Here is a 26,686-nt window from a genome sequence, read left to right as displayed (position 1 = left end):
TTGGCGATGAAATGGGATGGGCCAAGTGCCATAAAACTTGTAAGTTAAGAGCATGGTCGTGGATAAATTCTGTCATGATCCAAGAGAAACAGCTGGACAAGGACCCTGCTAGGGTTAGGAAGAACTATCTGGCCTGAGCACCATAGTCTGTGATAGATAGCCAAATGTCCCCAGGAGAGCCACCCTATGAGACTAATGAGACACTTACTGTGTCCATACGAAATGACTAGAAAGATTATTAAGAAGCAAGTAAATCTAAGATGCTTGCATATGGACTAAGGAAAGGAGAAGTATGTCCTTAGATAAAAACACTCCCTTGAGCAGATCTCCTAGCAGGAGGAGATCTTTGTCTTACAAGAGCTTCCCCCAACGCCCCAAAACACACACAGGAAGAGCTTTCATATGTTGATTGTGCCATCTGACCTGGGTGTAGTTGCTTCCCCAACCTTGGGTGGTTGGGCTCTAGACTAAGGCTGCAAGACTGTGTTCGGAGAGACTAGCACGGAAGACAGAAGGAGGCAGGGATGAGGGGCAGTGTGAGACTGGAATGGGGAGCCCAGGGAGACTGGACCAGGCGCGTGGGGAGAATGGAATAAACAGCAACTGATCACCAACCAGCCTAGCGGGCCCATTCCCTCCTTCACGCTGGTGGTGGTGGCAGGCTGGGTGGGGAAACGGCTCATGGCCACTGAATGCACGTGGCGGGCTAGAGACCATGCTGCCACACATCATTCATTTTGTGAATACACACTGGGGGCCACTAGGGCTGCTTCTGGACTCAGCAGTGCTCAGGGCTTACTCCTGGCTCTTCACTCATGTATAAGTCCTGGTGGTACTCAGGGGATCACATGGCGTGTCGGGGATCAATCTGGGGTCAATCACACGCCAAGGCAAGTGCCTGAGCCCTTGTACTATCTCTCTGGCCCGGTCAGCAAAATTTCTGAGAGCTGCCAAAACATTTTTTTTTTTTTTTTGCTTTTTGGGTCACACCTGGCGATGCACAGGGGTTACTCCTGGCTCTGCACTCAGGAATTACCCCTGGCAGTGCTCAGGGGACCATATGGGATGCTGGGATTCGAACCCGGGTTGGCCGCGTGCAAGGCAAACGCCCTACCCGCTGTGCTATCACTCCAGCCCCTGCCAAAACATTTTATTGGAGAATGGTTTGCTCTTTCCACGTATGGTCCTGAGCAAAGAAAAGGTGTTTGTCTTGTATCTGAGCCACACCCAGTGGTGCTCAGGGACTACTCTGACTCTGAACTCAGGGATCACACCTGGTAGTGCTGGGCGTCAAACTGGGATCAAGCAATGTGCGAGGTAAGCTCCCTAGCAGCTGTACTATCACTCCAGCCTTAAAAGATATTTGAGGGGGCGCTGGAGTGATAGCACAGCGGGTAAGGCGTTTGCCTTGCACGAGGCCGACCCGGGTTTGAATCCCAGCATCCCATATGGTCCCCTGAGCACCGCCAGGGGTGGCTCCTGAGTGCAGAGCCAGGAGTAACCCCTGTGCATCGCCAGGTGCAACCCAAAAAGAAAAAAAAAAAGATATTTGAGGGGCCAGAGAGATTGTACAGTGGTTAAGTCACTTGCCTTGCATGTAGATGACCAGGGTTTGCCCGAGCACCAAATATGAGTCTCCCATGCCCTACCAGGAGTGACTCTGAGCATAGAGCCAGAAGTAAGCCCTGAGCACTGCCATTCAAAAAGATGCTTAAATTCAATATAATGCAGCACTTCTGTGTACCGGTTCTAAGCATTCAGAGTAGTGCAATGCACAAAAGGAAGTCCTGGCTTTGGGGGGTTGGCATGCTACTAGTCAGGACCCAGGGAGGAGTTCACCTTCTCAAGGGTGCTGGAGAAGGAACATGGAACAGCTGGTCCCAGAGATCATGGGCTCTGTCATCTGGTCCTTTCTTTTCTCAGAGTCCCCCCATTGGGAAGCAGCAGGCTTTTGACACAGAGGGACCCGGCATCCAGGTTCCACCTGGCCTTCTGGCATCTCTACCCCTGACCTAATGCTCCTGTGAGCACTTGATGACTTCACCAGGTTGCTGGAGGTTCACAAGAGTCAGCGCAATAAAAGCCGTGCAGGGCGGGGATGGGCACATACTCAAATTATGACGTCACCTGCCCTCGCCTGCCCACAAGTCCCCCCCAGCCTGGAAAGATCCTGCAAGGGAAACAGAGAGAGAAGCTGGGGCTGGAGCAAGGATGTGGGCGCAGGTTGGGAAGGAGAGAAGGACTTGCTTTCCCCTCCCAGGGCACTGAGACGAATGCTCTGTGCTTTGGTGGGAGGGAGAGAGACGCTGGTCTCCGTGAGACAGGGTGATGGGGACACACTCCCACTTTTCTACCGGAACTTCAGGGGAGGCCCAGGGTTTTTATGCACTGGGACTCAGAGTTCATCAGCTCCCAGGACCCCGGGCAGTGACAGTGGCACAGAAGCGCAGGAAAGAGAGGGGGCAAAGTTAAGGTACCTCTGCTTGCAGAACTGCCAGCCACCATGACTAGCACCCTCTGACTGATGATGGGCATGTCACGTGGCTGCAGAGTCACACTGAGACATGAAGTTGCTGGGAGGAGCAGTGTCTTACTCTTCAGTGGCTGGGCATGGGGAGGATGGCACCAGAGAGTGGGACCCAGGAGTTAGAGTGGGCTTTGACTCCCTCTTAGTGCCACTGGAGGAACAAGAATGAGAGCCCTTCCTGCTGGACTCCGGGGGGGGGGGGACGGGCTGAAGTACAGTCCAAGTACTTGGGACAAAGTGGTGGCACCAGACGCATGCCACATAGATGGTCTCCGGGAGCACCCTTTTGTTTCTTGATGTAGAGCAAAGCAGGATCGCCTCTAAGAGAATGTGAGGCCCTTAGGTGTTCGGCTATCTGTTGCTTGAGCACCCCGGCAAATAAGGGTGCCCTGTCTCTGTGAATGGATGAGACTTAAGGAATGACTTGCCCTTCTCAGCTGAGCTTTCATGCCCAGCTGCCATGTACCTGGAAGTCCCTGATCCCAATTCCTTCCCCCAGAATGATAACATCATAGTTGTGGAGGGAGGAGGAGAACCAGGCTGGTCACTGGAGCATCAAACTTGGTACCCAGTGGCCTGAGTCTCCAGGGGCCAGAGGGATGAACCAACCTCCTGCCTCTATTCTTGCTTCCTTGCCTCTCAGCAAGAGAAAGTGGTTCATATCTTTGAGTTTTCCAGCCTGATACAGACCACCATCTCTGCAGCATAAGGGGGTTTGGAGAGACAGCACAGCAGATAGGGTGTTTGCCTTTCATGCTGCCGACCCAGGTTCAATCCCCAGCACCCAATATGGTCCCCTGAGCCTGCCAGGAGTGATCCCTGAGTGCAAAGCTGGGAGTAAACCCTGAGTACCACTGGGTGTGGACCCTAATCAAAGACAAAACAAGAAAAGAGGGTTTGCTCTGACAACTTCATGTCTCCTGAGTGACGATTAGCCAGGCTGAGTTCTCAGGTGTCCACACCGCAAGCTGTACTCTGGGGCCCCACCTGTGCGTGTATGACCAGCTGGGCTGGAGAATACCATGCTCATAGCATTAAGTGAGCACAAATCAGCAGTGTTCCAGGAGCAGTCGTGGCCAACCACCAATGCCAACCTACTTTCATGACTATTTAACCCACCTAAAAACAGGCGGCAAGTGTCAAGAAAGGATCAAGAAACGTTTCCAAGAGAACAAAGAGGGCCACAGAGAAATCCACAGCATCCCCACCAATGGCCACACAGCCATGTGGGTCGCATCCCAAAAGGGGTGCGTCGCACGGTTCCTGGTGCTGAAGCTTGCAGATCGTCATAGTACTCGGGACCACACTGGGTCCTTCCAGAACCCCTTAAGTTGAGACTCTCTGATGCAGGGTGGTGGTGGTGGTTGGGGATGGGGCTTTTGCAAGATAATTAGGGGTGTTCATGCCGGGATTGGCACCATCTAAGCTGCCCAGGAGAGTTCTCTCTGCCCCCAGGTGAGGCTGGGACAGGAAGTGGCCGCCTGTGCTCCAGAAGAGGACTTTCCAGCTGGGCCGGGACCCCCATCCAGGACTACGCTGCCACGCCTGGCCTGAGCCCCACCTTCGCTCACCTGCCAGACTGCAGCGGCCCCTCTCGGCCCCACACCCTTGCTTGTTCCCTACAGCCACTTGGTGTGCCTTTAGCCCCCTCCCTCTTTCCTCCTCCCTGCCACTCAGCCCTCCCTCACTGCACTCCAGTCACACCCACTCTCCTTCTCGAACCCACAGCAGGTCCCTGCCTCTGGGCCTTTGCACTGTTTCCTCCATCTGGAGTGTCTCCTCCAAATCGTCCCCTCCTTCACGTCTTTACTTGATTGTCATCTCTCACTATCTTCTTTAAAACAAAAATTCAGAGCCAGGGAGAGAGCTCCACGTGACCCCGCAGATGAATCAGAGCCTCAGGTCTGCACGGCATCTGCTGGCACAAGGAATGGTCTCAGATGGCTTTGAGCCTAGGTTTCCCCCCACACACACCCCTCATGGTCTTTCTCTGGGGAAACTGCACTCAGCGGTGCTCAGTGACTACTCCTGACTTGGTACTCGAAGGGTCATGCAGTGCTGGGGATCAAACCCAGCCTCCTGCATCCAAAGCATGAGCTCTAGCCCGCCTAAATATCTCCCCAGCTCTGAGTTCCTACTTTATGGGTTGAGGGTCCTTGGGACTATTTTTTTTTAATGAATCACTGTGAGATACAGTTACAGACTTATAAACTTTCGTGATTACGTTTCAGTCATATAATGATCGAGTGCCCACCCCTCCACCAGTGCCCATCCTCCACCACCCATGATCCCAGTATCCCTCCCACCATCCCCCATCCCCCCCACATTCTCTTTTACTCTCTCTCTCCCTTTGGGTGTTGTGGTTTGCAAGACAGGTATTAAGTGGCCATCATGTTTGGTCCATAGTCTACTTTCAACACTAATCTCCTGTCCCAAGCGAGCCCTCCAAGTACCCTTTACTTGGTATTCCCTTCTCTATCTCAGCTGCCTTTTCCCTCAGCACATGAGGCTGGCTTCTAAGCTGTGGAGCAACACTCCTGGCCTTTATTTCTACCATCCTTGGGTGTTAGTCTCCCATTCTGTTACTTTATATTCCACAAATGAGTGCAGTCCTCCTATGTCTGTCCCTCTCTGGTCCTCTCTGAGCGTTCTTGGCCCCACCTCTAAAGTGGTCAGCATTGCAACTCGGCCCTGTTCAGATCCCCTCAAGCACGGCTCTTAATGACTGAGGCTACTTCTTGGTTTTGACACCAAAGCAAACAAACACATAATCTCCAACACCCAAACAGACCCTGTTCTCCCCAGATCCCCATGCATACTGCCTCAGGGTGGGAGGTGTGTGTGTGAGGTCCTTGTCGTCCCACCCTCCTACCCTGACCCGTGACCCTCCAACACTCAGAGCCTGTCACCTCAGAGCAGATCCAACCACAACTCTGAAGGCAAGTGACATCCTTGCCAGAGTCTCCCTGCCTACATGTCCTGTCAGATCCTCAGAGGTCTCAGCAAAGGTGGGTATCCTGCAGTGTGCAGGGAAGCCCGGATTCCAGGCCAGAAAACTTTCCCTTCCCCTTCCTGCTCTCACACACACACACACACACACACACACACACACACACACACACACACACACACACACACTAGCTACAGCACCTTGTGCAAGCCCACCTCTTTTTATTTATTTATTTTTTTTGCTTTTCAGGTCACACCCGGCGATGCACAGGGGTTACTCCTGGCTCTGCACTCAGAAATTACTCCTGGCGGTGCTCAGGGGACCATATGGGATGCTGGGAATTGAACCTGGGTCAACCGCGTGCAAGGCAAACGCCCTACCCGCTGTGCTATTGCTCCAGCCCCATGCAAGCCATATCTTCTCCATATCTCTATTGTCTTGTCTATAAAGGAGCAGAAATAATAAGTCCTTATAGAAATATACTTATAGGAATATAATTAGTCCTTATATAGAAATATAAGGACTTATTATTCTATAATATAGAAATAATCACATGAAATGCCCTTTGCTTCTATTGCAAGGGATCAAGTTTGATTTGCTTGCATCCCACAGACGAGCAGCTGGTGAAGCTGACCTTCTGGGGTCTTGGGTTCAATGCCTGGCCCTCCATCCCCTCTAGCGGGCAGCCTCCCTGCACTTTAGTTTCTGTCTGTGAAAGAGGGGGATAGCAACGACAGTCCTGTCCTGGGAGAGTCCCTGTGAGGACGAAAGGCAGACTGAGCAGGGTGGACTTCGCAGGCTTGGCTTAAGGCGTGATTCCACGCAGGGGGCAGAGAAAGGTGCCCGCACAGAGAAAACGCCCAGGAAGGGGAACTTGTGGTGAGGGTGACCTAACCTGGGGAAACTTGTCCCCAACCAGCTTAGACTTTGACCGTGTGGCCAGGGCTGTGACCGCTTGTCTAAAATCCTCCCAAGCTCCCCGATTTCCTAACCTTCTCTTCTGGACAGGCCTGTCTGACCTGGTCAGCCTCGAGCCAGGTGTCCTCAGCAGGGATGAAACCATGACCAGGAACTCCAGGACCCCAGGCTCCCCAAGCCCTCCGGCCCTCCCAGGAAGGGGACAGGGCCCTGTATGCCGTTGGTGCTGCTGGCAATGCCCCCCCAACCCCCGGGGTCCGCGGCTGCTCTGGGCCACACACACCAAAGACCTGTGTGGGGAGGGGCTGAGCCGCAGGGCCTCAAGCCACACATGCTGACTCATGGTGCCACGGTATAAAGGGAGCCGGCCCCGGGCTCCCGCAGCGGGGAGGACGAGCTGGCCGGAGGATGGCCCAGGGGACCAGGGTCCACCTGAGCCTGGAGCACCCCACCCATGCTGTGTGCGTGCTGGACACCGAGACACAGCTGGATGTGTGCAGGTGAGCCCGGGGGCAGGAGCCGCGGTGCGGGATGAGCCTGCCTATGGCCCAGGATTTAGGGTCCAGCCTCACAGGCTGAGGCCTGGTGCTCCTCAGGTCAGACTCAGAGCAGAAAGTTCTTGGCTATGAAGAAGTGTGTGTGTGTGGGGCGGGGGGGGTGCTCTGGGCCTCACCACAGAGGAATTCATACAGGGCAAGCAGGACTGTCCTCATCTCTTCTCACCACTGGATGCTCAGAGGGGATCTACAACTTGCCTAAAGTCACACAGCAAGTGTGGACCTGATGATCCCTTCCAGGTTCAGGGTGCACTTTGTGACCCCCAAGTGTCTCAGCCAAGCCTGCTTCAGCAGTAATAAGACAGGTCCTGGCATATGGGAGAGGCTGCAGGGGAAAGCAGACCTGCTGTGGACTAGCTGGGAAGCTGTGGCCAGCTGAGCCTCAGTTTCCTCATCTGTGAGATGGGCGCAATACTCTGTTCCTGGGGGTTGGCATGGGGGCAGTCGGGATGAAATGTGAGGTTTGTCAAGTACGAGGCTCAATGCTGGGCAAGTCACTGATGGTTATTCATTCAGGAGTTCACTTAGCTGATGCTCACTGGGTGCCTCCCACACACCCAGCCCCATGCCAGGCTCCATTTAAGCAGGCAGCCCAGGAACATGTTCAGTGCCCACAGGGCTCCTGCCCATGGGCATCTCTGCTTCCTCCCCTCTCAGTGTGGCACAGGGAGCATGGGCATGCCTATAAGTCTCTGAGCCTCAGTTTACCCATCTGCAAAGTGGAAAAGTAAAACCCCCCACCACTGAGTGACCTTGAGGGCACAGGGCACAAGGTACACCAGCATCTGGCAGAGGAAGTGAGGGGTCTGTTGGGGGTGCAGGGCTGCAGCCCATATCTGGGCTTAGACTCCCCGCACTGCCTCCCCAGAGGCTGTGGGAAATCACAAGAAGACTGGCTCAGGGCTGCCTTACAACAGAACCTCACGTCTACACACACACACACACACACACACACACACACACACACACACACACACACTCATAGTGAGACCCCTGAGATGATGGGGTTTCACATTTTGGGCCCTAGAGGGGCTGGAAAACAAAGAACCCATGCCTATAGTCACATTCCAGGCACGCTTCACCTCAGAGCCTCAGTTTCCCCATCTGGCAGAGGCCGGAGACCATGGCTGTGGAGCCCTCAGAGAGGATTCCTCCCGTTCCCTGCAGAGGAACCCCCCAGGACAGATAAGCTGAGGGGCGCTGCTAACCTCCTGCCAGGGCCCCAAGTCTGTCTTCGCATGGTCCGTAGAGACCCTCTGTGTCCTGCCATCCCTGGGAGACCCCAGCCTGTGACATCAGCCCGTGGAGGCGCCACCCCCGAAGAGCAGAGACCCAGCCCTGCGGCTTTGGCAGAGAAGCCGGGCCTTTCCTTCTGTGTTGGCTTGGCCAGAGAAGGCTATAATCAAGTGAGGCACTCGAGCAGAATGGCACGGGTGCTGCCGCCCTGGCCCTGGGCACCCCTCCTGAGCGTCCCTAATTTCCTAGGATCGCTGTCTCGCTGCCACAATGGCGCGATGACCAGCCCTGGCCCTGCACACCTCATGGGTCCAAGAAGCGCGAGAAGGCCACTCCCCCGAGTTACAAGGACGCGGGTAGGGGCAGCCCTGGACCCAGATCCCCGCGCCCGGGGTCGGAGTCATAGGGACAGTGGGGACAGAAACTTGCATTTGCACGTGGCTGACCCAAATTATCCCCAGCATCCCGTAGGGTCCCCCCGAGTCTCGCCAGGAGTGGTCCCTGAGTGCAGAGCCAGGGGTCAGCCCTGAGCACTGTCAGGTCTGGGCCCAAAATAAAGGACCCCCGCACCTGTCAGAAGCAGCCCAAGTTTCCTGGCCCTACTCTGGTCCTTTGAGGCTGCCTGGGGAGGTTCCCCAGGAGCCCCTGAGACCTAGACCCCACAGCCTGCAGGGGAGTATCTGATCATTTTAAGGAGCCCAAGAGATAGTAGAGCAGGTAGGGTGCTCACCTTGCTGAGCCCAGGTTCAATCCCGAGCATCCCATTCGGTCCCCTGAACCCTGCCAGGAATGATCCCTGAGTGCAGGGCCAAGAGGAATCCCTGAGTGCCACCAGGTGTGGCCCCAAAATGAAGGAGGAGGAGGAGGAGGAGGGAAGGAGGAGGGGGAGGGGAAGATCCACCTCTGGGTTGTGCCTTGCAGTGCAGGTCAGTTCGTGTACCTGTCCACGTGGACCCCGCATGCTTCCCTGACCCCAAGGGTCAGTGTGCTGAGGCCCAGGCCTGTGTTCTCTGGAGAGCAGAGGTCAGGCCATCCTGCTCCCCAGACGCCACTGTGAGGGAACCTGGCTGGGAGCAGGTGGCAATGTCAGTCCCTGCCCCAAAGTGACAGGACCTGCTGCTCCAGTCCAAGCTGACAGGACCCCTTTCCAGTCCAGCTGACATGGAAAGGGGTCCTTGCCAAGGCAGACCCTTGCCATGCCTGCCACTGGACCCAGAGCCCATGCCTGAGGACATCACCCTTCACCTAGCCAGGATGCCCTGGGACCATGGAACTGGCCCCCCACCCCAGTCCCCCAGCTCTGTGTCTGACAGAGGGTGTGGGGGTGGGGAGTGAATCAATGAATGAGTGTAGGTGCTCTTTAGCATTTGTTGAATGACTAAATGAAGGGTGAGCAGGCACGGGGCTTACTCGTCTTCATTCACCTGTAGTACCTGAAGCAGAACAGGCACCCGGGTACCTTGACACCTTTTTGCAACAGGAGAGATGGGTGGGGAAAGTCAAAGCAAGACAAAGTGAGAATATACACAAAAGTAGCGGCCCTCCGCCGTCTGTCTGCCACCACCATCGCTCCTCTTGTCAGGACCCCCGACAGACAGCTCAGCATGGGGTCTGCCCCATCCCTCGGTCTGGGGAAGCACTGCCCACTGCCTTCCTTGCTCAACCTCCCTGAGCCAGTGTGGTGTGGGGGGACAAAGGGAGAAGGAAGGCGAAGGGGAAGAGAGAACTTTCTAGAAAGCAATGTCTGCTGCAGCCACACCCTTTGTGACCTTGGGAAAGATGAACCTTCCTTCCTATTTGCGGTGAGGAAACCCTGGGGTCATATCGGGAGGTCAGGCAAAGCAGGGCTCCCATGAGGCACCGAGTCCCCGACCTCTGCCCCCTTGGGCACCCTCCTGCTTGGGAAACTGGCCGTAGGTGACTCCTCTGGCCACAGCTCCGCCGTCCTGGCCTCTCGTCTCTTCCTGGCCCCCTGGACTGCCTCCACTGCCCGCTGGGTGGCTGGGACCAGCCCACCTTCCCCCCCTTCACCTTGTGCACCTGTCTGCTCCCTCAGTCCCCCCTGGCCCCGGCCACCAGCTTCCTGCTGGCAGGGAAAGGAGGGATCTGGCCAGGGTCCCACTCGCTCTGCATTCCCTGAGCTGTGACTGTGTGAGCAGGGCAGAGCCAGGCTCATTCCTGTTGGCGGGGCGGGGGGAGAAGTTGCCCCACCTGCTTGAGGGGCCCGGGCTCCCGGTAGACCACAAACAGCAGCTCCTCCTCTCCAGCGCCCACTGCTTGATCTGGGAAATGCGGGGCAATAAAAATACCGAGGCAGGGCCGGGACGTGTCTGAGTGACGGAGCACACGGCTCCATCCATGCGTTGGGCCCTGCTGGCTCCGCTCCCGGCGCTACCAACAGAGAAAGGAGCGAGGATCTACTTGGCTAAGTGGCCCTGCTGGGGCCCACTGCAAACTGCAGGTGCTTGTCCCAAGACTGGGAGTTCCTGATAAGGTTGATTCGCAATACTTTTTGGCCATAGCAGATGCAGAAGCCTGTCACTGTTGCCAACGTTTTCAAAACCTACACACACCAAAAAACCTATAAAGCACATTTAGAAAACCAGCAACCCAAGTGAAAAATTCTTAACAATTTTTTTTTACTAAAGTAGACATGCAGATGGAAAATAAGCACATAGAAAGATGATTTAACATCGGTATTGTAAGTCATCAAGGATCTGACAATTAAAACAATAATGAGATATCACTGAAGCCGTCAAATGCAGGAAAGTGTGTGGGATATCTGAATTCCCACTCACTGCTGGTAGGAATAAAAGTGCTACAACTGCTTTGTACAACAGTTAGGCAACTTCTAAAACAAACAAACAAACAAAAACAAGGAAACAGGGTCGGGCTGATAGTACAGCAGAAAGGATGCTAGCCTTGCATACAGCTGACCTGGGTTTGATTCCCAGCATACCGTATGGTCTCTCGAGCTCCACCAGAAATAACTCCTGAATGCAGAGCCAGGAGTAATCCCTGAGTAGCACTTTAAAGAAGGAAACAAACATACTCTTACCATACTTTTCAAATAAACATACTCTTTGGCATTTACCGCAAAGAGTGGGAAACTCAATGGACAAGAACTGAGTGTTAAAAGTAAGCAAAGGAATAAAGGAATATACCTGATAACCTTTCAGTATCTCTACTGCAAATCACAATGCCCAAAAGGAGAGAGAGAGAGGGAGAGAGAGAGAGAGAGAGAGAGAGAGAGAGAGAGAGAGAGAAGTGCCTGCCATAGAAGGCAGGCTGGGGGTAGTGATGAGAAGAAAACTGGGATCATTGGTGGGTGGGAAATGTACACTGGTGGAGGGATGGGTGTTGGAACACTATATGACTGAAACCTAAATCATGAAAGCTTTGTAAGGGTCTATCTCACAGTGATTCAATAATAAAATCTTAAAAATAAATAAATAAAAATAAAAATTTTAAAAGGAGTTGAAGCTATTTCTACACAAAACTTGTCCCAGGCATATTTAAAACAGGATTATTCATTATTGCCAAAAATTAGAAGCAATCAAGGCCTTCTTTGTGTGACCAGATAAAGTGTCTTTCAACTAGACAATGGATCTCATGCAGCACTTGGAAGAAATGAGCTACCGAGTTATGGAAAGGCCTGGAGGAAACTAAGATGTGTGTTCCTAAGTGAAAGAAGCCAGTCTGAGAAGGTTACGGAATGTGTGGTTTTGACTAGATGGCATTCTGGAAAAGGGAAAGATATGGAAGCAGGAGTGGGTTAGGATGGAAGATACGCTAGCCACGTGTTTGTCCAAGCTCACAGAATATACAACATAAAGCATGAGCCCTAATGTAAACTCTGGACCTGGGGTGATAATGCCAGGGTCTAGGTTCATCAGTTATGACAAATGCACCACTCTGGTGAAAGCTATTGATAAACGGGGAGCCCTGATAGTGAGGACAGGATATTTAGAAGATGTATTAGGAACAAAGTGTCCTGTGAACCTTCCTTTACAGATAACTCGATCATCAGTGCTCACAGTTCCAAATGACTTTGGAAGCCTCAGCAACATTTCTATCTTGGCCTTCTGCCCAAAAGAATCTTACTAGGAGAAATTGAGTTTCTTTAAATATGTTCAGTGATTCTCAGGTCAGAGCAATAGTACAGTGGGTAGGGCATTTGCCTTGTACATGGCTGACCTGGGCTTGATCCCCAGCATCCCATATGGCCTCCTGAGCACTGCCAGGAGTAATTCCTGTGTGCTCAAGGAGTAACCCTTGAGCATCACTTGATGGGACTCCCCCAAAATAAATCACTATCACTGTCACTGTCACTGTCATCCCGTTGTTCATTAATTTGCATGAGAAGGCACCAGTAACATCTCCATTGTGAGACTTGATATTACTGTTTTTGGCATATCGAATACACCACGGGTAGCTTGCCAGGCTCTGATGTGTGGGCGAGACACTTTTGGTAGCTTGCTGGGGTCTCTGAGAGGGGCAGAGGAATCAAACCTGGGTCAACCGCATGCAAGGTGAATGCCCTACCAGCTGCGCTATTGCTCCAGCCCCCCCAAAATAAATAAATAAATAAATATTTCTTAGTGATTCTCTTTTTTCTGTATGAGCTGAAAAGCCCTCTGCATATAGAAACCAGCTTCTTCCTTTTCTAGGAGGTGGGGTGTCTCCTATGATCTCTCATTTCTTGATGCTTATATAGAAAAAACTTATTTTATGGCTCACCATCTCTGTGCTATTCTTTAATATTTACCTGTTCCATTTCTGGTCTGGTCTATCAATCAATCGGAGTGATTTCTCATATGTTCCATCCCATTGACTATACAAATCCATTTGGGAAGAGTTCATACCTTTATGCTATTAAGCCTCCCAAATTTAATCATAATTCTTCCTAATTATGTTTCTTTCTATTAATTGGGGTTTTTCTCTGTTTTCAATCAGTTTGATCATTTTATTTCATAAAACACCAATTTTTCTTTTATTAGATTTATCCCTAGGCATTTTACAGTGCTTTTCCCCACCCTTTTATAAATGATATCTTTTTATGGGGGAGGAAGGGCACTGGTGATGCTCGGGGCTTACTTCTGGCTCTGTGCTGAGGGTCCCTTCTGGATCTGGGGACCACATGCAGTGCTGAGGATGAAACTCGGGTGAGACACATGCAAGCCAAGGGTCATATTCCCTGTACTATCTCTCCACGACTCTATATCATTTTTTTAAATTTTGTTCTCTAATTTTTTATTGATGATGTATTAAAATGTAATATATATACATATATATATATATATATTTTTTTTTGCCTCTTCATCTCACTAGCTACCTTAAGACACCTTAACCACTTCTTTGTCTCTCCCTTTCTTTTGTTTTTGCTTGGGGGCTACCCCTGATGGTGTTCAGAGCTTACTCCTGACTGCACTCAAAGATCACTCCTGGCAGTGCTCAGGGGATCATATGGGATTCCAGGGATCAAACCCAGGCTAGCACTTGCAAGGCTGCCACTTTATTTGCTGCACTATCTCTTCAGCCCCCATTCTTTCTCCTTTTTGGTGGGGGGACCCATATCCAGTGAGACTCAGGGGTTATTGCCCATGAGTTGCTCAGCAGTCAAGTCCTGGAAATGGCTCCTGACAGTGCTCATGAGAGCAGGTGATGCCGGGGATTGAACTTGGGCATTCAGCATGCACAGAATGGTCACAGATGGTCCTTTAAACCATCTCTCTAGGCCCTCCCATTTCTTTTTGTCTGTGCTTTCTTTGGGGGTTTATAAATAATCATATTGTCCACACATACTGGCAGATTTCCTCTTATTTGTCTGTACGTACTTGCCGTATTCCTTTTGCTTTTTATTCTCCTGCTGCAGTGACAAGTATTGCCAGTACAATGCTGAAAAGATGTGGTGACAGTTGAAAGTTTTCACTATTAAAGATGTTTGCTGCGAGTTTTTGTTTGCCTTCTGTCAGCTACTTACCAAAACCCAGCTATGAGGCCGAGGACTACAGCGGGTAGGGCCCTTGCCTTGCATGCAGCTGTGAGTATTCATCCCTGGCACCCCTATGGGCCCCTAAGCCCTGCCAGAAGGGTCCCTGAGCACAGAGCCAGAAGTAAGCCTCGAGCACTACCAGCTGAACAACAACAGCAACAACAACAAAAACCCAACTTCTTCTCTAATTCTTTTTTTTTTATTTGTCTAATTCCTAACCTCCCCCTCTCCAAGCCATCTTCCTAGGAGCTCATCAGTCTCACTAGCCTATTTTATTTATATGGATTTACTCATTTCTATAACACCAATTTCTTATTTGAAAAGATTATGTTTTATTTTTATATCCCCTTTCTGCATAATTAATTTTCCTCTTAAAAATAATTTATTTATTCTTTTTTATAATTTTATTTATTTATTTTTAGGCACTGTGATGGCCTGGAGTGATAGCCTAGTGGGTAGGGCGTTTGCCTTGCATGCGGCCAACCCGGGTTTGATTCCTCCGTCCCTCTCAGAGAGCCCGACAAGCTACCGAGAGTATCTTGCCTGCACAGCAGAGCCTGGCAAGCTACTCATGACATATTCGATATGCCAAAAAACAGTAACAACAAGTCTCACAATGGAGATGTTACTGGTTCCCACTCAAAAAAAATCAATGAACAATAGGATGACAGTGCTACAGTGCTACAGGCACTGTGACTTAAAAAGTTATTCATAGTTGTGTTTCAGGCATACAATTTCCTCACATCTATCCTGTCAGCTCTTTTATTTTTAAAGCTATAGGCTCTTAAGACATAGACAACTTTAGCTCCCTAAAAGTTTTTAAACATAGTATTTTTACTATTACTCAGTCCTAAGTACTATTAATTTCCATTAATTACCCTGTTAAATGAAGTCTGTTAGTGACTTAGGTACATCGTGATCAAAGAAAAAGCTTCCTTTATTGTATTGACTTATCCTTTTATATCCGCTGAAACTTGCTTTACTTGATTTGATCAGGTGATCAATAATTTTGTGCCTCAAGTGTGCTTTGCTCGGGTAAATGTGTCTTCACTACACTTAAAGTACTGCATTCTATGAAATTCTCTGAATCCATTTGCTAACGGCATTGCTACTCCCCCCACCCCACCCCCACCCTGCCATTTAATCTACTATTGAGAAAGAATTGAGTCTTCAGTTATGATGGTGGATGTGTCAGTTCCTCCCATATTCCCATCATGTTTTCCTTACGTGTATATTGAGGCTAGATGCACACACAAGTTTAGAATTTCTTCTAGGTGCGCTGAACCGTGTATTATTAGGTTATGACTCTCCATTGCAAAGAGTGCATTTCTAGATGTCTCAGAGTGAATTTTGTTTTTTGTTGTTGTGGTGGTGGTATTTTTTTGTTTTTTGTTTTTTGTTTTGCTTTTTGGGTCACACCTGGCGATGCACAGGGGTTACTCCTGGTTTTGCACTCAGGAATTACTCCTGATGGTGCTCAGGGGACCATATGGGTTGCTGGGAATCGAACCTGGGTCGGTCGCGTGCAAGGCAAATGCCCTACCTGTTGTGCTATTGCTCCAGCCCCTCAGAGTGAATTTTGATAGGAATATTCATAACCCAATTTTCTTTGTTAGTATTGCTTAGTCTTTTTCACCTTGAATTTTTTTTCACCTTTTCTGGGTGCTTTTACTTTAGGGATGTCTCATAAATAAAACATAGCTGGATTTTATTCTCTAAAATCTATTCCATAATTATCTTTCAAACTAGTAACATTAGTACATTTAAATTGATTTTTTTTCTTATTATGGAGCTATTCTGGGCAATTCCCAGGGGTTACTCCTAGCTATGCATTCAGGAATTATTCCTGGAAGTGTTCAGGAGACCATATGAGATGCCAAGGATCGAACCCAGGTCGGTTGTGTGCAAAGGAAGCTCATTACCTGCCAAACTATCTCTCCAGCCCCCATTTAAATGGATTTTTATTATATTTTTGGATTTGTTTTATCATTTTACTTTTATTTTTCCAGTGTTTTTTCTATATTGCTTATTGATTTTTTCATTGTCTTTTTTTTTTTTACTTTTCTTGGGTCACACCCAGCAATGCCCAGGGGTTCCTCCTGGCTCTGCACTCAGGAATTACCCCTGGCGGTGCTCAGGGGACCATATGGGATGCTGGGGATCAAACCCAGGTCAGCTGCAAGCAAGGCAAACGCCCTACCCACTGTGCTATTGTTCTGGCCTCTCATTGTCTTTTTATTTTATTTTATTTTATTTTATCTTTTTGCGTCCCACCCAGTGATGCCCAGGGGTTTTACTCCTGGCCCTGCACTTCAGGAATTATTCCTGGTGGTGCCTGGGGGACCATATGGGATGCTGGGAATCAAACCCGGGTCGACTGCGTGCAAGGCAAACACCCTACCCGCTGTGCTATCGCTCCAAGCCCCTCTCATTGTCTTTTTAAATAGATATTTTTCCCTGATCACTTGTATTATATTTTCAACAGAAAGTTATAGACTCCATTTTTTATTATTTTAATGACTACTTTACTACTTTTAAATATAAATTATAACATTTAAATAGAAAATCTAGAATCAAACACTATCTTGGTTCCCTCTTCAATCAAAACTGTTCCTATCCTTCCCAATTTATGTCCTGCTCTTTTTAAATTTTGATACTTTTATCATCTTATAATATACATGGACTGGATCGATAGCACAGCAGGTAGGGTGTTTGCCTTGTATGTGGAAGACCCGGGTTCGATTCCTCTGTCGCTCTTGGAGAGCCCAGCAAGCTACCGAGAGTATCCCACCCACATGGCAGAGCCTGGCAAGCTACCCGTTACGTATTCGATATGCCAAAAATGTAACAAGTCTCACAATGGAGACGTTACTGGTGCCCACTTGAGCAAATCGATGAACAACAGGATGACAGTGCTACAGTGCATAATATACACAATATTTGTTTAGATTTATTAAAACAGTATTTTACTTGTTCACTTTTTTCTTTTGTTTTTTTTTTTGGCATCTTAGATCATCCTTCCAGAATCAAATTCTTTCTCTTCTTCTTCCTTATTAACTCCTATTCTGTTGTTGTTGTTGTTGTTTTGTTTTGTTTGTTTCTATTTTAGGGTCACATTGGCAGTGCTTAGAGCTTACGCCTGGCTCTGCACTCAGGGATTACTGCTGGAGACCCTCAGGGGACCATATGGTGTGTCAGGGATCAAATCCAGTTGGCTGCATGCAAGGCAAATGTCTTACCCACGTGACTATCACTCTGGCCTCTCTCACTTCTATTTTTTGAATTCTAATTAACATCTGAGATCACGTTTGTTTCAGATGAGTAACAATTATTTCATATTTGCATATGTTGTGAAATTATTGCCATAGAATTATTGTTAACATCCATCACCATAAAATTACACATTTTGCCCTTCCTTCCTTCCTTCCTTCCTTCCTTCCATCCTTCCTTCCTTCCTTCCTTCCTTCTTTCCTTCCTTCTTTCCTTCCTTTTTTCCTTCCTTTTTTCCTTCCTTCCTTCCTACCTTCCTTCCTTCCTTCCATCCTTCCTTCCTTCCTTCCTTCCTTCCTTCCTTCCTTCCTTCCTTCCTTCCCTCTCCTTCCTTCCTTCCTTCCTTCCTTCTCTTTACTTCTTGCCACACCCAGCTTACTCCTAGCTCTGTGCTCAGGGATTACTCCTGGCAGGGCTCAGAGGACCATATGGGGTGCCAGAGATCAAACTGGGTTTGACCGCATACAAACCTTACTCCCTGTACATTCTCTCTAGCCCCAAATTTTGTTTTTCTGATGATAAGAACTTTCAGATTTAATTACAGAAACTTTCAGATCTGCAATACAGCATCATTAACTGTAGCCAATTTGTGTCCAGTACATCTTCAGAAACTTATTTATTTTTTACCTTTTTCCCTTAAACTTGTTTTACCCTCACTCAATGCTCCTTCCCTGTACCCTTCAGCCACACTCCAGCCTCTGGCAACCACCAGTTTGTTTTCTGTGTCCATGAGCTCTGGTTTGTGATTGTGGCTTATGTGTTTCCTTGGGGTTTCACATATAAAGAAGGTTGGTTATCACCTTAGTGTTTGGCCTTTAGAAATTGCTTTAGCCAGTGGGACTGGAGAAATAGTACAGCAGCTAAGGCCTTGCATGCAGTTGACCTGGATTCAATCTCCATCACCTCACATCCCTGAGCACCCCCAGGATTGATTCCTGAGTGCAGAGCCAGGAATAACCCTGAGCATTGCAGGTGTGGCCCCAAAACAAATGAGAAAATTAAAATTAACAACTTAAAAGAAAAGAAATTGCTTTGGCTAATGCTTGTCATTAAATACCCACCCCAGGGCTAGAGCAATAGTGCACCAGGTAGGGCATTTGCCTTGCATGCGGCCGACCCAGGTTTAATCTCCAACATTGCATATGGTCCCCCAAACCCTCCCAGGAGTGATTCCTGAGTGTAGACCCAGGAGTGACCTCTGAGCATTGTCAGGTGTGGTCCAAAAACAAACAATCAAAAGTATCAGCTTTCCTTGTCCAGCCATATCTTTACTGAAATATAATTTTGGAGCTGGAGAGATAGTACAGGGGGCAAGACGCTGGCCTCCCTGTGGCCAAACCTGGCTTGAATCTAGTACCACATACAGCCAGGAGTCACTCCGGAGCACAGAGCCACAAATAGCACCTGAGCGTTACTAAGTGGGACTCAACCACAAATATAGATATGTATATGTACATATATACATATATGTGTGTGTGTTTGTTAGGTAGACAATTCTAAATTAATAGATTTTCCCTAAAAAAGTCCTTGAAAATGGGATTCAATTGTCTTCCGGGTTTTGTTGCTGACATTGAGCAATATACTTTTGCCCTCCCTTTAGAGGGGAGCTGATGTTTCTTTTCAACCCCCTCTTCTCTCTGCCCAGGATCTTCTCTTTGACTCTGGTGTTCTTCAATCGGATGTGTGTGTATGTGTGTATGTGTGGGGTGTGTGTGTATGTGTGTGTGTGTGTGTGTGTTCAGAAAAAAAGAGAAAGGAGTCCTTGGAAAGTTCCCTTATTTTTCCTTGTCTCAGCAATACTCAAAAATGTCTATTTTAGGGGCCTGAGCAATAGTCTAGCAGGTTGGGTGTTTTCCTTGCACACGGCCAACCTGTGGTTCAATCCCTGTCATCCCATATGGTCCCCCTGAGCACCGCCAGGTGTGATTCCTGAGTGCAGAGCCAAGAGTGATCTCTGAGCATCACCAGGTGTGACCCAAAAAGAAAAAAAAAAGTCTATTTTAGGATTGGAAGAAATACCTCAAAGGGATAAAGCACATGTTTTGCTGCAGGAGCTCTGAGTTTTCTCCCTTGCACGTCATCATCTCCCGAGCATGGCCCGAGTAGCCCCCAAACATAGATCTGAGCTGTGAGCTAAAGTGTGAGAGGCAGATCCTCCCCGGAACTGCCAGAACGCCGGAAGTAGCGGTCTCTATGCTCTGCTCGCGGCCCAGGGAGCCCCTATGGAGGGTGTCTGGGGTGCACCATTGCTCTCGGCACACTCCTGCATGTCTCTGCTATTCCCACCGTCGTGTCCTACCAGCATACGGCTCAGTTCTCCAGCTCAGGGCGCCCCTCCCACCTCCCGGGGTCTCCCAGGACCCAGACCCCCTGCCACTGGGTGTTCCCACCCACTAGGGAAGGAAGAACCCAGGGCTGGGCAGGGTGGCCCAGCCGTGCCTCACTGTGTCTGTCTGTCCTCCACAGCGCTGCCCCCGAGGGCTGCACAAGCTTCGGCCTCAGCACACCCCCAGGAGTGCTCGTCCATGTGGCCCACGGTCCTCCCACCAAGAAGAACCCCACGGGCTCCTCCAAGTGGCCTCTGGACCCGGGGCTGGAGGTGAGTCTGCGGATGAAGACTGCCAGCCGCAGCACGGGCGACCAGAAGGTGAGTATGGTCCTGGTGGACTGACTCTGGAGGAGGAGAGGAGCAACTCTCGGGTGTCGAATGCTGTGGGCTGTGTCACACTGGACCGCTGGTCGACTCTCCTCTCAGCAGAGGCTCGTGCTGGCTGGTTCCGCTGCGGCGTGGCCAGGAGGGGTGCAGGGGTGGGTCGGTGCCTTTTGTCTCCCCCACTCCTCTTTCCCCTGTTGATGTGGCTGCGCTGACCAGGGGTCCCACACGTGCTTGGCTGGGGTGTTCACCAGGGGTCCCCACATCAAGCTGCAAGGCTTGCATACTCTGCTGTGGTGTCCCCGGCTGTACCTCTTTGGCTGAGACGTCAGCATTTATGTTCACCAGGGGTCACACTCTTTGGTTAGGCTTGATTTAGGGATCACACCCAGCCACACATCCAGCTGGTGCTCAGGGCTTGCTTAATCCTGGTTCTGGGCTCAAGTATCACTCTTGGTGGCGCTTGGGTACCACATGTGGGGCCAGGGATCAAACTCTGGTCAGTCGTGTGTACGGCAAACTTCCTCCCCACTGTACTCTCTTTCCAGACCCTGGGCTCACACTCTTTAGCTGCCGTGCTCTGAGCGGGGTGGGGGCTGGGGGGGTAAGGATGCAGTCATGGTGCTCCCCCGGGGGTCACAGCCTGCTGCTGTGGTGCTCTACACACACCTGACTGCAGTGTGGCCGGAAACCACCCGGGGTTCTGGGGACCACCAGCAGAGGAGCAGCCAAGACCCAGCTTCTGTGTAGGACCAAGCACCGCTTTCAACTCACGGGGCCGTACTTTCAAGGGAGGCATCTCCCAGCCCTCAGCAGCCAGCGCTTTGATCAAATTCATCCACTCAGCAAGTGTTTAGTAACCACCTGCCACCAGGTGCAGGCCAGGCCCTGGACACAGAAATAAAGAGGACAGGAAAGTGGTGGTCTCGGGGAGTTCACAGACCAGCCCTGCAGCCTCGTCTAGCACAGACAGACACAGAGCCCGGCAGTCAGGAGGCATTGGCCCACCTATGTGCTGCTTGTTCCGGCTGCTCGACCCATTTAGCACCAATCACTGGGACACAAACAACAGAAATACATCCTTTTGAGGTTCTAGGAGACAGAAGTCCAAAGTCAGGGTGCCAGCAGCAGCTTGGAGGCCCTGGAGAAGAATTGGGTCCTAGTGTCTGTGGGTGTTTCTAGGCTGTGCTCACACCCCCCCCTTACCATCTCCGCTTAAGTCTATGAGCTCTACCTCACCTCACCCGTCTTAGGATGCTTGTTGTCCTGCTAGGATGCGCCAGGATGACCTCATGCCAAGATCCTTTATTACATAGGCAAAGGTCCTTTTTCTCCACTTAAGATCACATTCACAGGGTTCGGGGAAGGGTGTGAACATTTCTTTCTGGGAATTACCCTGTGACATGCTGTACCCTACCTCTGATTGCAGGTGGTCTCCACTGGACCATCTGGGGCTCCAACAGAGGTCTGGGCCAACAAACCCTGTTCCCAGAGGACTGGTCCACCAAAACCCCCTTTCCCCGCTTCTCCCATCACCAGGGCAAGAGTCTTCTGTAGATGCTCAGGCCTTTGTGGATCAAAGCAGGTCTGGGAGCACGAAATCAAGGATCATTTCCTGGGTTTAAAGAATGACTCGCCTGAAAGAGGGGAAATGGAGCTAGGGGTCCCCATCAAGAGCATGGCTGCAAGTTCCCTCTGTATAAGGAGAGGGGGAGAGCCCTGTGGGAGGGACTAAAGCAGATCTGTATGGCAAGGAAGGATGGGAGAGGAAGCCAGTGTTGAAAGGTCTCATGCCAAAGACCTCATTTCTTTTCTTTTTTTTAATTTTTTAAAATTTTTTATTAGAGAATCACTGTGATGTATAGTTACAAACTTAAGAACTTTTGTGTTTGCATTTCACTCATACAGTGATCGTTTACCCATCCTTCCACCAGTGCCCATTCACCTCCACCAATGATCCCAGTATCCCTCTCACCACCCCCACCCCATCCCCCACCACCCCACCCTGCCTCTACGGCAGGGCATTCCCTTTTGTTCTCTCCCCTTTTGGGTGTTGTAGTTTGCAATAGAGGTATTGAGTGGCCTTCATGTTCGGTCTATGGTCTACTTTCAGTTCGCATCTTCCAACCTGAATGGGTAGGACCTCACTTCTGAGGGTAACGGGACCAGAGTAAACATCTACCCAGGAGGGGCTGGGATGTCACTCAGCCCTTGCTGCATGTGTGAGGTGAGGCCCTGGGTCCAATCTCTGGTACCTTACAGTGAATGAATCACAAAAATAAAAACACATTGCCCAAGCACCCAGGACCAACCTCACACAGATCAAGAAGAACCCCTGAGGATGGGCTGAGTCCCCACCCTGCCAAAGCCCCACTGCTGCACCCACACCCCACCCCTGCGGTCAAGCCCAGGGCTGGACTCCACCACTTCACTCATATTCTCTGCAGAGACAGCCGGCTGCAAAACCTTTCAGATATCCCAGTGTTCCGACTGAGAACTCTGGGGTCTTCTCGGATTGGGGGTGGGCAGCCTCCCCCTACCCCTGTACTATCAGAAGCCCTGGAAGCAATGTCCCCCTCCCACAGCTGCCATCATGTCAACTCATTGGCCCTGACCGTAGATCCTGAAGCCTCTAGATAACGCAGCCACATGTGCCTCCAAACTCCACAATGCTGATGTCTCAATAGGAGCACACCAAATTACATGAGAAAGCAAAATCAAAGCCTCAACAAAAACAACACAGAAGGCGCAACTAACAACAAATAGCTTAGTATAAATGCTTAAGCTGGGACTTAACAACCCTGTGGTGAGATACAACAATTTTCACATTAAAAAAAAATAGGGGCTGGAGGGATAGCACAGCGGATAGGGCAGTTGCCTTGCATGCAGCCGACCCGGGTTCGATTCCCAGCATCCCATATGGTCCCCCAAGCACTGCCAGGAGTAATTTCTGAGTGCATGAGCCAGGAGTGACCCCTGTGTATTGCTGGGTGTGACCCAAAAAGAAAACAAAAAAGACTTTTAAACTTATCAATTTTAATATTGGAGTTTGTTATCTGATAAATTTCAACTCTAGAATCGTAGCAACAGATGTTGCATTTGTTTACATTTACAAAAATTAATTGAAAAAAAAAACAGTAAGAGGCGCCCCTGACACTGTCAGGTATGACAAATAAAAAATAATAAAAGAGAACTTCAACCCATGAATAACAGATCACACCAATGGGAGAGGACCTTTGGCGGCTGGGTAGGGGGATCGAATCTAGGCAGTATCCTGGGAGCAGGGCCACGAGGCAGGAGGCTGCTGTCATGATGCATCATGACAGGGGATGGCTGTGGCATCCCCTGCATCCCTCCTGTCTATCGGCTGGTCTCAACATCTCTGCCACCCTCGGCAGCACCACTTCCTGCCACAGCGCTTTGGTTTGTGTCAAGGGCCCCTCCTGACACAATCCTGACACAGAGCCACCATCTTGATTGGTTCATCATCCTAACGCTCCGCCCCTGCTGGCCAGTATGAGCCAATCAGACGCTTTCATCCTGGAGCGCTGCGCCCCGCCTAAGCTGGGCTTTCTTCATCTCAACAGCATCTGCCCTGGAGTCTCCCACCTGTCCAAAGCTCCGCCCCAGGTGCGCTCAGAGCTCCCATGGTCTCCTCTGTCCCTTCTGCTCGCCAGAGTCAGATTCTGTGCCTTATAACCCCCCAGTTCTCCCCCTCCACGCCTCTTCCCCCGAGCCCAGAGCCGCGGAACGCCTGATTCCCTTCCAAGATCTAACTCCAAGTGGACCTCCGACCCCCTCCAGGTGGGGCGTGTCCCTCCCGACCCTCCCGAGGACGCCCTTCTCTGCTCCCTGGACACTGGGGTGCCAGGTTATCCAGTCCCTGGAGCTGGGATGCTCCTGGCAGGCTGGGACCACTTCCCGCCCAAACTCATCTTGCTGCACGTGCAAGGGCCACCTTAGTGTTTGCTGGGTGAGTAAAAGCCATTGGTCCTTCGTTGCTGTCTCGTAGATTCGGGTTTCATACTACCGACCCAGGACAGCCCCGGTCCACGCCCTGCTCTACGTCACTGGGGTCGGTAAGTAATGAGCAATGACCCCCATCACGTACACCCCTACAAGATATCTCTCCGGGCGAAACCGCACCCGGAGCTTCCAGGAGCCTGAGCAGAGAAACAGGTCCGCATCTCTCCAGCCAAACATCTTGGAGTCCCTAAATAACCCGCCCCCCACGTCCCCCACCCCCGCAAGCCAGCGAGCCGCAAAGTAATGCGCCTGTGGAGAAAAGGCACTGCCGGGGAACCGCAATTGCCTTCACGTTTTATTTCTTAACTTGGGAAGTCATACGTGGCTTTTCAATACATAAGCCTCTTTATCTTTTTGACACTTCAAACATTTATAAGAAAAATGGCACAATGCTGTCATATATAATAACATGCACCAGTGTTCCTCAAATTGTATTATTTACATCCAATCTTCACTTTTTATTTTTTTGCCATGCCAACCATCTATTTCTGTTTTGTATTCTTCCTTTAATAAAGGACATTTGGGGGATGGAGTGATAACACAGTGGGTAGGGCGTTTGCCTTGCACACAGCCGACATGGGTTCGATTCCCAGCATCCCATATGGTCCCCCGAGCACCACCAGGAGTAATTTCTGAGTGCAGAGCCAGGAATAACCCCTGAGCATCGCCGGGGTTGACCCAAAAAGCAAAATAAATAAATAAATAAATAAATGGCATTTGGGACCAGGGAGACAGCTCAAAAGACTGGAGTGCATGATTTGTATGTGGGTTCAATCCCCAGCACCAAATGGTCCCCAAGCACTGCCAGGTGTGGCCCAGAAACAACAAATAAAGTACATTTTTAGCTTATCCTTATCTTGATCAGAAATATTATGCTATTACTTAAATATAGATTCAGTGTATTAACAGTATGTGAAGTCTTTGAGTCAAAATGCATACTTATTTTGCTAATATACATTTAAATACCACCACTACTAATCATAATACAACCGCCCTGCCATGACTTTATCTTCACTGACATTGACTCTGCTGTGATCCCATTTTATTTATTTTTAAATTATTATTCTTTGAGTCCCTTTAGATTTGGGGCCATACCTGGTAGTGCTCAGGGTTTGCTCCTGACTCTGCACTCAGGCACTAGTCATGGAGGGCTTGAGGGACCGCATGGGATGCCTGGGATCGAAACTTGGTTGGCCACATGCAAAACAAGCGCCCTACCCACTGTACTACCTCTCCAGCGCCCAAAATTATTGCTCTCTTTTTGGTTTGGGGCCGTATGCGGTGCCAGGGATTGAATCTGGGCCATCTGCAATCAAAACTATGCACTCATCCCATTGAGCTATCTCTCCTGCCCTGTTACCCCATTTCACAGAGGAGAAAGGTGGAGAACAAGTGGTTAGAGATGTGCATGAGGTTGGGTGATGGAGCTAGCGGGGGAGCTGGGAAGTCCAGGCCACCAAGACTGCCTGTGCTGCCCCGGGCACACACAGATGCCCAGATGCCTGCTTCACCTGAGACCACACACCTGAGTTTGTGAAGTCCCCAGGTTTCTGTTTCCCACTCTGCAGGCGCAGGCCTGGGTCCCTGGCTTGACACGGTGGTTATGAAGTAGTCTGAGGAGAAATGGGGGGTTTGCAGGCACTCTCTCTCAGCCTTGCCCCTGGAAGCAAACGCGTGTCCCGGTATAATCTCAGCCCAGCAGTGAAGAGGGGATGCAGCCCGTGCTGTCCCACCCCCAGGCCCTCTGGGGCTGGAGTTGGGGCCAGAGACGCCCCGGGATCCTTGCAGGGACTTCACAGCAAAGTCCCACTGAGGTGGCTGTGAGTGCCTCCTGATCTCCCCCAGAGGGGAGTGGACCTGACCTGCAGTGTCTGGTGGCGTCACAGGGTGATCACACGGGGCGGCCGCTCTGCTATGGCCAGGCCTGTCTTCTCTGAAGAGGAGGAGAGAATCCTGGGTACAGATGGCCCCTGGACAAGGGCTGTCCTGTGGGGCCAGGCTGAGTGTCCCCACCCTGGGCCCTCTCCAACCTGCTCATCCTACTCTGCACGATTTCAGAAATCTCCTTGATCGCCGACATCACTCGAACCGGCAAAGCAAAGCCCACGGCGATCAGGAAAGACCAGGTAGGGCTCAACCAGGACTGGTACATGCTCCAAAAGTAACACTCCTGGGTATTTTGGTCTCCCCCTGGTGGTATCTGGGTCATCTGCTCTCTCTTGCTCTCTCTCGCTCTCTCTCTCTCTCTCTCTCTCTCTCTCTCTCTCTCTCTCTCTCTCTCTCTCTCAAACACAGACACACACACACACACACACACACACACACACACACTTAGCGTCAAAGGGGCAATTTAGGAAGAACAAGAAATGGAAGAAAATTTAAATCACCACAATCATTTTGATTTACGTATTTCCCCTTTCTTTTTGACAAATTGGATTTTCACCAATTGTGGGTTCAGAGAATGTGAGGTCTAACAAACTGGAAACAAATTCACTGCAGGGAAAATTTGCAGGCAGTCGACCAGGATGTAATGCACATTTACCTTCCATGTGTG

General features: G+C 50.3%; 1 protein-coding gene across 1 annotated transcript in view; it reads left to right on the top strand.

Annotated features, from left to right (window-relative positions):
• The first annotated feature begins 6,803 nt into the window (after window positions 1-6,803).
• Window positions 6,804-26,686, top strand: part of PADI4 (peptidyl arginine deiminase 4) — a 37,104-nt gene continuing 17,221 nt past the window's right edge. Inside the window, exons 1-4 of the mRNA XM_004603665.2 lie at window positions 6,804-6,895; window positions 19,920-20,100; window positions 24,119-24,185; window positions 26,191-26,258. Of these exons, the coding sequence (XP_004603722.2) occupies window positions 6,804-6,895; window positions 19,920-20,100; window positions 24,119-24,185; window positions 26,191-26,258 (408 nt within the window). The remainder of the gene's footprint in view (window positions 6,896-19,919; window positions 20,101-24,118; window positions 24,186-26,190; window positions 26,259-26,686) is intronic.

The sequence above is a fragment of the Sorex araneus genome, chromosome 5 (genome assembly GCF_027595985.1).
Source record: "Sorex araneus isolate mSorAra2 chromosome 5, mSorAra2.pri, whole genome shotgun sequence".
Taxonomy (NCBI): Eukaryota; Metazoa; Chordata; class Mammalia; order Eulipotyphla; family Soricidae; genus Sorex; species Sorex araneus.
Note: the sequence above shows the minus strand (reverse complement) of the source record. Positions and strands in the feature narration are given on the sequence as shown.